This window comes from Falco peregrinus, chromosome 9 (assembly GCF_023634155.1).
Source record: "Falco peregrinus isolate bFalPer1 chromosome 9, bFalPer1.pri, whole genome shotgun sequence".
Lineage (NCBI taxonomy): Eukaryota > Metazoa > Chordata > Aves > Falconiformes > Falconidae > Falco > Falco peregrinus.
In genome coordinates this window covers 18,101,240-18,112,647 of record NC_073729.1, presented here as the reverse complement: position 1 = coordinate 18,112,647, position 11,408 = coordinate 18,101,240, and the positions used below count along the sequence as shown (strand labels likewise).

Sequence of the window (11,408 nt, the reverse complement as noted above, 5' to 3'; positions counted from 1 at the left end):
GAAGAGTTTTTTCTGATACCCAATTTAAACCTCCCCTGGCGCCACCTGAGGCCGTTCGCTCTTGTCCTGTCACTGTTCCCTGGGAGCAGAGACCGACCGCCCCTGCCCACAGCCCCCGCCAGGCAGCTGTAGGTCGAGGCTGGGGAGTGCTGCCTGTAGGCATCACGAGCGAGTTACGCTTCATCTGCAGTAAAGCAGTTGTGACTTCCCATCTATTCTAGAAGAGATCCCTTTAATATTCCGTTTCTATCATTAAACCCTGCCATTCACCCTGCTCACAGCCTTCACGGGGCTGGCCACAGAACCGAGTGCATTATAACCCCCAGCTGCTTGGGGGTGGGGGTGAGGGTGTGATTCCTGGGGGAGATGGAAGGTTTCCCGATCAGCTGTGGTTTCTCTGGTTCTTTTTTGGCTGCAAAAATCCACCTGCAGAACGCAACCCATCCCGTGGGTGCAGAGTGGCTCCCTTTTAAAAATGGGAGCCATGCTCAACAGCGGAGCTGGGGAGACAACTGGTTATATTTGCCTGAAAAAGGTGTGGATTTCTGGCAGGAAAAGAGACCGAACGTTTCCGTTTGGAAATGCTGTAAGTCACAGGAATTGCAGATTTCTTGGCTGGCAGATATCCCCCATGGTGTTTCCTGTTCTCCTGTGGGCTGAGCCACTGCCACACACCCGGAGGACTCCTGCTCCTCCTGTACTACACAGTGTAGTCCTGAGTTTTAAGCTGGTTTGTTCCAGAAGTTTTCAGGCTTGGGGCATTCTAGTTTTCATTCCCAGTTGTAATCAGCCACTATAGTTTCTTTGAACATTAAATACCTTTCAAGGCTTTTTTGTAAAAGAATTAAAAAAAAAAAAAAAAAGAGGAAACAAAATAAGAGAAATATGAACTTTTAATATTTGGTAAAAAAAAATCCACTTCTAGTCTCCTGCTAAAAAAATGCAGCGTTTTGATGGGAAGCACAGCAAATAGCAGAGTTCAGAGGGCATGCTGTTTAATTTAAGCGGTGAGAGATGTTTTAAGTAGATGTAACAATGTTCCTGGTAAACATTGGTCATGAGCACGAAGGTGAGCAACCTTACATTTGCAAACAGCATCTTGAGCTCTCCAGTGACCCTATGCGCTGACACCATTGGGTTTGCATCTTCCACCAGCAGCACAACGTTTCTGACTGCAGCAGAATTGGTTCAATATTTATTCAGACCGAGGGAAGGATGCCAGGAGCTAAATTACCCACACCGCTTCCTGGAGCACTGTGGTTTTCCTTGGAGGTTTCCCATCCAAGCACTGACCAGACCTGGCTGTTTTGCTTATAAAATCTGACAAGATCACAGCTTGAGGTGGAAGGTTTACTGGAAAACGCTTTCCCTGCCATGAGACACCTGACTCGGTCAGGAACTGGGTGTGCAAAAAACTTCGGCACAGCATTGCCTTTGGTTCTGTGGGAATGTAAACACCACCAGGACTGGCCGTCGTCGTACCCATCCCGGCTGACTGTCGTTTCTCTAGGAGAATTGTGGTGCTTTCTTTTGCAATAGTACATTTTACAGCCCGAAAAGGTTTTTAAAGGTCAGGTGTCAGATGTCCCCTTGTGAAGTCTCAGTCAGAAGCTATGATGTGCAAATACGAGTTGTTAGAGTAGTGGGAAGGCTGTAGGAGGGGAGATGCTGAGCATCTCCATTTCCACTTTGGGGAAGTGTAAAAAGCTATAAATCCTTTATTCAAGAGCCATAATATCAACCTTACCTCTGCTCAAAGCACTGAAACCATGTTTGTGGAAAAGTTGGGACCATTCTTTTTTACTCTGTTGGTGTACTTTGCGTATGAATGGAGAACAGCATAATAAATTAAATAAAAGCACTCTCTTTCCTGAAAAATGTATGGGAGCCAACCCTCCTTTCAGGCAGTGTCAGGCATGATGAAAGCAGAGATGCATTTCCCTTGGAAAGGAATAAAAAGACATGATTAGGATTCTGAATTTGTGGTGAATTTGCAGCAGTCAGCAAGTTTTTGATGCAGTAAGTTTATCGGGAGCCCCAATGGATGATACTGGTTGCTGAAGGTATGTAAGCAAGAATGCCACGCAGTGGGGCTAGTGATTTGTAGCCTTCTTGCAAGGACATTATTACATTTTCAGCATTTTTTATCAATCCCACAATCTTCTGAGATCAAAGAATATTATTTTTTTAAATCAAATTCCAAAGCAAGATTTTAATTGTAGGTATTGTGTTGGAGGAAACCTTGAAAGACAGCGCATATTTCCGCAGGCATCAGCGGATGGCGCGTGTTGGTGTGTTGGTGGAGCAGGAGGGTACTCACACCTGGCACACCTTCCGAGATTTCCTGTGGGATCCAGTGGGAGCTACACTTTAATTTAGGGCAGCAAATGAGCTGCCCAGCTGGCGGAGTCACTACAAAACCCTACAGCCTGCTGCGGCGCAGCGTTTGCGATGCGCTGCCATTGCTGCATCTGCTTAGCCAAACCTTTCGCAGCATGGCTCTGTTTTCACTTTAATGTAGTTTTAGGGTTTTTTTCTTTAGACCCATCTCTGGATTTTAAAGCTCTTTTTGAGCGCCCTGCCCTCCTGGGGCCAATTCGGGGCGCAGCAGAGCCCCTGAAACCCCTATGTGAATTGGTAGGCTACTTTGGCACGCACAGGGCCACGGTTCCATTACGGATCTGGAAAACAGCATTATAAGTTAGCATTAAAATATATGCTTACAAATAAGCATAAAAGGCTTATAAGTAAGTATAAATGCTTCCTTTTGTAGTGTTGGCCTGCAGTAACAAATGAACGTTACAAAGCAGCCCAGAAGGGCACACTGAAGTTTGGTTTGGGTGTTTACATTACAAACATTTACATTCTGGGTATATACAGCACAAACACAGAACGAGAAGTGCTAGGGGTGAAGGTGCCGGGGGGGGGGGGGCGGTCGGAGCAGAGCCCCCGCAGGCTGCAGAGCGAGCACGGGTCAGACCCCCCGGGAAGAAGGTCGGGAAATCAGACAAAAGAATTGATGACCAATAAATATGTATTTTTTTATTATTATTACTTTTTTTTTTCTCCCGGAACCGCAGGTTTTTTTCTCCCGGAACCGCAAGGAATCTCACGGGAAAACGACGGGAGCTGATCCCCTCGCTGGGGCGCTGCCGCTTCCCACGGGCGCTGCTGGGGGAGGGCCCCGGTTCGGCCGCCCCCAGCCGTGCCCCCCCACCCCCCATCCCCCGAGCCCCCCGGCTCCGCGGGCGGCGCTCGGGCGCCCCCTGGTGCGCGCACACGGCCCCGCCGGCGGCGCGAGGCAATGACGAGGGGGCGTGGCCGTTTCGCTCCACCGGCTCCGCCTCCTGGCAGTGCCCGCGAGGGGGTCCGTGCGCCTGCGCGCCGGCCCCGCCCCGCCCGCGGCCCCTCCGGCTCGCCGTCCGTTCCCGGCATGCCCAGCGCGGGGGCGGGTGCTGAGCGGCCCTGCCGTCAGGCTGTGGCGGCGCGATGGCGGCCGTGGCTGCCGGCACGGACATGTTCGATGAGATCGTGATGGCCGAGGAGAGGTGGGACTGGTGGGGGAGCCTTGGCTGGGGCTCGGGGGTCTCGGGGGTGGAGGTGGGGCCGCAGCGGGCTCGTCGCTTGCCGCGCGTAACGGCCGGCCTAGGGGAGGAAGGGGCGCCACGGGCCTGGGCCTCAGCCTGAGCCCTGGCCTGGGCCTGGGTCTCCACAGCCGGCAGGAGGAGCCGAGAAGGAAAAATTGTGGGGCGAAGGGCGGGTAACGAGCCCGGGGAAGGGGCGAGGAAGGAGAAGGGCGGGAGAAATGCCGCTCTTTGCTCTTGCTGAGCGACCGACCTGCTCGATCTCGGCTCTTCCGCCGTCTGGAAAATTGGCCCGGAGTTGTGAGCTTGTAGTTAGCGGTGTTATTCTGGTAAAAGTCCTGAGCTGGATTGCAGAGTGCGCTATTCTTGGCACATTATTATAAACTTGTTTGAAAAGATCATGGTGTGCATAATTGCATCTTAATTTAAAACAGTTATGTGGAGTTTTGAAATATGGATAGTTGCATTTCAGAGGTGATCCAGCATAGTTTTGTTTCGGTGACCTGCTTGCGTGCAGTGTGAGTTTGATATAAAGTGAAAATAGGTAATAAAAATCCATGCTTTTGTCTTTATAGGTTTCACAGTGAGGGGTATCAGGAGGGGTATGCTGAAGGCAGTCATGCTGGAGTTGTTGAGGGCAGGAGGTATGGATCGCTCCATGGTGCCAAGATTGGGTCTGAGGTAAATGGGAAAATACTTCAGAATCATGATGGTTTTTGTCGTTAGAAAATTACTGTAACACAGAAACTGTTAAGCAAAGCCTGATATATTGGTAGTCAGAGGCCTGCTGGATTCCATTGCTTTGTATGTGTCCAAGAGGACCCATAAAACTAGTTCAAAGGTGGTATTTTGATATGAGCAATTAACAGATGGTTTTATGTTTTCTGAGCTTATTTGCTATATGGGATATTGATTTTTTTTTTTTTTTCCTGAAAGGGAGGGTAGGAAGAAACAAATTAATTCAAACAAGCTGGCTCAGAAAAAAATCACAATGAACTATACATTTATTTTTGTAACCCAAAATTCTTGCTAAAGCCCCACCCCTGTACCATCTGCTGCAGTTCAGCATTAGCGATAAACATGGAACGTGGAGAACCCTAAAGGGGCAATTCTGGTTGCACCAATGGCATACCTGAATCAACAACCCTTTCTAGAAGTGCAAGGACTGGAGAGTGGTTGTGAGGCACCTTAACTTGTCTGTTATGTCCAGTTCAAGTTTATGTAACATGGGGTGTGCGCAGATCTGTATAATATAGTTACAGTATTTTTGGACCTGAACTGAACTTTTTCAGCTTTGTTGGGAAGCTGTACTACAGGATTCATGGCAGACTTTGAGTGCAGCACCACAAACCTAAATCTGTTTGATCTATTGAAAACCTTTGGGTAATTTGACAGTTGTCCCTTTTGATGTTTTCAAGTTTCAGAAAGTTAATTATCTATAGAAAAAACAGTAGCAATGCAATTAATCTGCTTTGAAGTGAAAAAGGTAAACTGTCAAAATTTTGACAGTTTGGTTATTGTAAGATTTTTGGTTTGTATTTGGGTGTGATACAGAGATGTACAGTAATGAAATATTTTCCTACTTACGCTACAACTGTCTTGTTCTGAGATGACAATGTTAAACAGCAGTCTCCAAAGCTGGATAGCTTTATACAAAATAGTGCCAGACAGACTATAATAGAGAAGTGCTGTAATCTACTTACATTGAGGAAGCTCCAGAGGACAGTAGGATTATAGACAGTGAGTCATGTTAAATGGGAGAAAGAGTGATTTGAGTAATCGTGGACCTGTGAGCCTATTTTATGTCTTGGGCAAAATTATGATACTGATCTGATGCTGGCCTTGCTTGATGGATAATTAAAGTAAGACATTATAATTAAAATGTGTCTGTTTTCAGGCACATCCCTCAGGCAGGCTTAGACACAGTACCCAGCTGGTGCATTGAAGAACTTAGCTATGTTCCTATTTCATTTGGTGTCCAAAGTTGTAATGAAAAGTTCTGGCATCAAAGCTGGCCTAATCATCTCTTCATGTTTCTTACTGATTCCATGCTAGCCTGCTGAGTTAGACCTGTAAAATTGTTTGCCTCTTAACTCAGAAAAAAGGGGGGTTTCCTCTTTGGTTGGTTTGGTGGCTCACTTGGTCCATCTTGTCTACTTCTTTTGTAGGGCTGTATGTGGGCTGCATAAACTGACAGTGCTGCAAAAACAGATACTTACCAAACATCTTAAATAGGTTGCTTTCTAACTGCTTCCCTACTACCATGCTTTAATAAATGTGGGGCTCAAAGCATATATAGTACAGCTAGTGTTTTGCGGAATTACTTTTTTCTGCATTTTAAATAGTCTGTCTTCTGATGCTAAGTAGATTTTTACAAGAAGTTTTCTGCTTCTTGTACTGTGTAACACAGATGGCCCTTGTTTCTCCTATCCTAATTTACTGATATTTCCAGCGTAGAAACACGTTTGCATATCCAGTGATTTGTGTCCTGAAGAAGGGGATACAATGTAGTGCTTTATGTTGGTTTGACTACATATACACTACCTGTTTGGGTTTTTTCCGTCACAAAATTCTTCCCATTTGCAGGTTGGTTACTACCTGGGGTTTGCACTGACGTGGCAGTGTCTGCTCCAGAAATGCACAGATGAAAAGAACAGGTATGGGTTTTTTTATTAAAAAAAAAATAATAATAATCCCCCTTCCTTTAATACTGTTTCAAATTATGGTGTCCAGTTTTGCCTCTTCCCCAATACAAAAGAAATACTGAAAACCAGAAGAAAGGTGAGCAGTGGGATGCTAGGGTGGTATCATGTGCTGGACCATGTGATACTGAAAAGATAAGGGAGCTTGGTTTCTTCAGCCTGCAGAAAAGACAAGGGAGGTACCTAGTTGTACCACTTCTAGGGAAGTTCTGGGTAAGGTAAAGACACGTTCCTTGCAGTGACAATAGGCAATTTTCACCATCTGAAGCAAGTTAAGTTCTAATGGCATAAGGAGAAGGTCCTTTCCAGTGCAAGCAGCTAAGTGCTGGAACAAGTTGTACAGAGAGGCACTGGAAGCTCCATCTTTGTAGGTTTTCAGAATCTGGTTGGCAGTGGCCCTGAGCAACCTTATCTAGCTTTGAAGTTAGTCCAGCTTCCGCAGAAGGTAGACTGCATGACCTCCAGCTGTCCCTTCCAATGTACATTTTTCTGACTTTCAATGTTTTTTCCATAATTTTTGTTCTGTCCAGTTTTGATTAATTCATGTGACAGAATTGCCAACATACTGTCAGACATTTTGATTTCTATTCTGGTGAGCTTTTTTATTATGTCTCTTTGTTTATCTTGGTCATCTAATCAATATTTCTGTAGATCTTTGAATATTTTTCGGGTTTTGGCAGGTAAGTTCAAAGGGAAACCTTAACTTTGTCAGTTGTGCTGAGCTGAATCTCTGATTAGGGCTTAAATATGTATCAAATACACACTGTCAGTGAGCTAAATGGGAGAAGCTGAATTAAAGGAGGATGCAGGGCTGGGTTCTGTGCTCTTAAGCTATATATAAGTATTAGTAGTATTTTCATATTGATTGATTGAAAAAACTTCTGTAGTAGGCTATTTGGTTTCTCTGTTTTGATTTGATTTATTTTTTTTTTTGTAGCAAAAAGATGAGGGCTCTGGATTTATTAGTAGGGATGATTCAGAAATTCCCATATGAGGACCCAACTTACGATAAGCTGCAAGAAGACCTGGAAAAAATCAGAGGAAAATTTAAACAGGTTTGTAGGATTAAGTTGTTATTTTAGCACACAATGATATTAATTTCTGAAAATATTCAGTCTCTAAACCTGTTCAAAAAGACAGTCTTTGTGCAAAGCGATTATTGTTCTTATGTTGCAGTCATAGTAAAATACTGGAAGTGAATTAAGCAAAAATACTTGGTACCTGAAAATCCCCCAACAGATAGCAAATGCAAAATAGAAGAAAAATATTCTTTAAAAGAAAAGTAATTAGTTGTCAAATAGTATTTTCAACCAGTGGGACCAGAAGAAGAGAAATGGAGGAACTGGGAGTTCTGTTGAACATTCTTCTTTGAAAATAGATGGTTTGAAACACTTCCGTGTATTCTTTTTTAGGTTTGTTCAATGCTAAATATTCAGTCTGATTTTAGAATTGGTACTGCAAGATCTTCACTAACATTTTGAATGTAACAAATGAAGATAAACATGGATGACCAAAGAAGAAACATTAAAAGAACAGTTAACTGGAAAAGTGTTTATCTACTCTTATTTTAAACAAAATCAAAATAGTGAAGAGTTGCTAAATACTAAAGGGGAAAGGGAAAACCATTGAACTTGCAATGCTACTTCTTGTATGTCATTTAACATTTGTCATCTCCAGGGTTTTTTTAGGAAACAGTAGTGTGTAAACCTCCTAAACAGAAATGCTTGCTTTAATTCCTCACTAGCCTTACACTAATAGATTAATTCCTCAGAAGGAAAACATACACATTTGCAGTTTCCTTATTTAAAGGTATATTTTATTTAAAAATCTGTATATGCAGATCACTCAGTTTACACGATGTGTAAATATTGTAGGTGAAGTAAAATACGATCAATTGCCTGCAGACTTTGCAGTAGGAAACATTTCTGTGGGTAAAGGATAGAATGACAGGTGAAGTCAGAATGTGAAGGAGAAAGGTTTAGATACCTGCTCATAAAGTAGCTGCAGCTCAGAACATGAAATTTGTACTTTCTGCTAGTTCTGCAGACTGAGCCAGTGTGGGGAAAAAACCCCACCAAACCCAGACCCAAAAAGCTAGCAATTTAAATGATCGGTGAGAGAAGCATGACTACCAGAAGAGTTGTGATACTGATCAAATGTATTTATTAGTAGCTTTTATCAAGGAATAACTTTTTATTTTCCACCCTTGAAAATGTGCTCTTTAGTCTCATTCCAAAAAACAGATGCTGTCAGCTAAATGTATTCAACTATGTTGAAGGCAAACACCGTCAGTTATTTTACCTGAAAGGTATTTTAGGTTGGGGTGCTGGATGTCTTTGCATACTATTGACGATACAGTTATATAATGAATTCTAGAAGATCCTTCAACAGTTCTAACGTGTGCATGTCTGGCTAAGTCTGCATGGCATAGTGTAGCTTCATAAAGACAGATAAAACTGCTGTGGGTATCTGAAGCTGTACGGAGGGTCAGGTATCTTGGGTGAAGGACATGTTTTAATATGGCCATATCCTTGAACAGCACTACTTTGTGCCACCTAGACCTCAGTTCTGTTTTACTTGTACAGCTTTTTTATTATACAAGAAAATAAACATCTTGGAGTTTTAAAATGTACGTTGTGCATTCCAACTGGGATATGAAGAACATGCATTCTGCTAACATTTTTGGATTTTGGACTCTGAAGATAAAAACAGTTTTGCTGACAATATGGAGGGAGTTGCATGTGTGTGTATTCATTTATTTCAAAATAATGTTTTAATTTTTGTCTGTTTTCTGAGTATACAAGTATGCCAATGTCAGAGGCTTTTCTTAGTAAGTGGTTGCTGGTGTACTTTGTTTTATTGTCGTACGTATTTTAAGTGTTCACACAGCTTTGATACACGTAGTGAATGTCAGAGCCATCTAGTGGAGGAGGTTGTATTGTGTAAGAAACAGATCATTAAGAGTTCACGAATATTTATAGATAGAAGTTGTTAAAACGGAGTGCAGACCATATGTGCGCATGATACAGCTCTTCTAGTTATGTGGTGAATTTCTGTGAAATAAAGTAATATTGAGGTAGGACTCGTGTAGCTTGTTTCCTCATTTGAGACCTTGGAAGGGACATGACAGCAATGATGGTCTCTTCATTTGGGACAGTTTGAGTGCGGTTGGCTTTTAACTGTTACACAGCTAAACTACTGGGAACCATGACAGGCACCAAACTGCAAGTACTGTAAAATAGAAGCAAAATAAACTAGCATACCCTGTAATCTCAGTAAATAGGTAGACACAAAACAAGAAGATGACATACTAGAGAAAAGAAAGATAATTTGACTTTATTATCACTTCAGAGAAACACAAATTTGAAGAAGTTGTCTCTGTATCTACAAACCAGTTTATTTTTGCAAATCAAAGTATTTTACCTGTTTACTTCAAATTAGTGAAATGAATCACTAGGTAGTCATCTGTGATGAAGTTTTGACTCAAAATCTTTTGTTGAAGTCCATGAATTATACTTTAAATAAACTCCCTCTGGATCTTGGTCTAAAAAAGGCAGTTTTGTTTTCTTCCAAATGGTAGTACAAAGGGAAGTAAAAGCCGGAGCTCTAAGTATTCGTGCTTTAAAATGCAGCCTTTTTTGGAATCTTTGTACATGGTTTACAAAAATGTATGTAAAAGCAAGAGAAAGGGATGTGAGAGCTCCAAGTATCTGTGAAGCATTTGCTTAATAGAAGTGTATGATGTGTAAGTGACATGAAAGTGCTGCTGTAGAGTATCAAAAGCAAAATTATTTTTGTTTGACTAAGAAGAGAAAGGGTCTTTGTGGATCAGGTGGTCAATGACTTTGAAAATTGGTTTGGTGGCAAATTTTCTTTTATTGCTTTAATTTTATTTATAACAAGTATTATTGTTAGAATAAATTATTATATAAATACACACACACATATATATATATATATATATATATATACACACACATCTATTTAACTATAAAGATTGTAGCAACCAGAATCTCAGACTGGGATATGCAAAGTTGAGGGTTTGCTGCTAGGTCTTTAATTTAGCTCTGTATGTGTGTACATACTGATGGAATCTCTTATTTCATGAGTCTGTGTTTTGCTGAATATCTTCTGTTGCATGTCTTGTATGGGCCTGATGGTGTTTATTAAATGAGGTATGGTTAAAAATTCTGTTGGGTATGTAGTTGTGTACTTTCTTTGGTGCCAGTTTTTTTAAACTGTTTTCTGCAACGGAGTAGGGTTTTCTGTGTTGTTGAGGGCTGTATCGGTGGAGCCTTCACAGCATAGTGTAGTGGTATTTTTGTACCTTACAGCTAAGGAGTTAAAGCCCAGGTTACATCAAAAATACTGATTTGCCTTAACTAATGTGAAATGTCTAATGTGACTCGTTCCAAGTAATTTTGCATTTTGAGTGCTTCAGAATGTGCTTCTTGCCAGCGTCGAGTGGCTTACGTAGCTTTTTTGCATGTTTGTATTTTTGCCTGTGTTTCTCAGATCAGTCACCTAGAAAATGAGGAACATTACAGTTGGCAAACACCTGTGAAAGGTGTGTGCTTAAGCCAACTAGAATGCTACTGGGGGAAAAATCCATCAAAATTTCAAAAAACAGTATTCAGTTTTGTGATTTCTTTTTTTTTTTTGAGGCCTTGCCTGTTATGTTAACATCATCTTAAAATCTGTAACAAATGAAACCAAATTCTTATAAATGGCTTCATTGGTTTCTGATTACTCATCCCGTGTCTTGAGTGGTCAGGACTCTGGTGGAAGCAAGCATTAACACCGCAATTAAAGACCTATCAGAAGATCTGTGCACAGGGAGGCTGGGTAAAGCTTCTGTGGCCCATGGTCATTCAGACATTTCCTGGCTTGAATGCTTGACTGTGCAACTTAAGTATGGCTTTAAAGACTGGGTGGAAAAGATACGGGAAAAATGCAGTCTTGTAGATTATAATAGTGGTTCTTAAAGTATGGCATAGAGATTGTGGCTTTGTGCTATATTGTCAAACAAGTTTGAAATTTTGCAGAAGTACTTGATCTGTTAAGAACAGTGAAGTTAATTGCTGCTAAAATCATTGAAGTTGCTGAGACTTAAAAATGCATC

The 11,408-nt window shown here is 41.9% G+C and overlaps 1 protein-coding gene across 14 annotated transcripts in view; it reads left to right on the top strand.

The window, feature by feature from the left end:
• The first annotated feature begins 3,391 nt into the window (after window positions 1-3,391).
• The window catches only part of LTO1 (LTO1 maturation factor of ABCE1), a 30,604-nt gene continuing 22,587 nt past the window's right edge, over window positions 3,392-11,408 (top strand). For 7 of the 14 annotated variants that reach the window (XM_055814397.1, XM_055814400.1, XM_055814404.1 and 4 more), the window contains exons 1-4: window positions 3,393-3,548; window positions 4,160-4,265; window positions 6,171-6,241; window positions 7,224-7,341. In XM_055814397.1, coding sequence (XP_055670372.1) covers window positions 3,490-3,548; window positions 4,160-4,265; window positions 6,171-6,241; window positions 7,224-7,341 — 354 coding nt within the window. In that variant the 5' untranslated portion in view covers window positions 3,393-3,489. Of the gene's footprint in view, window positions 3,549-4,159; window positions 4,266-6,170; window positions 6,242-7,223; window positions 7,342-7,462; window positions 7,654-7,698; window positions 10,478-11,408 lie in introns of those variants that run through there. The other 7 variants (XM_055814391.1, XM_055814392.1, XM_055814393.1 and 4 more) reach the window with 4 other exon arrangements.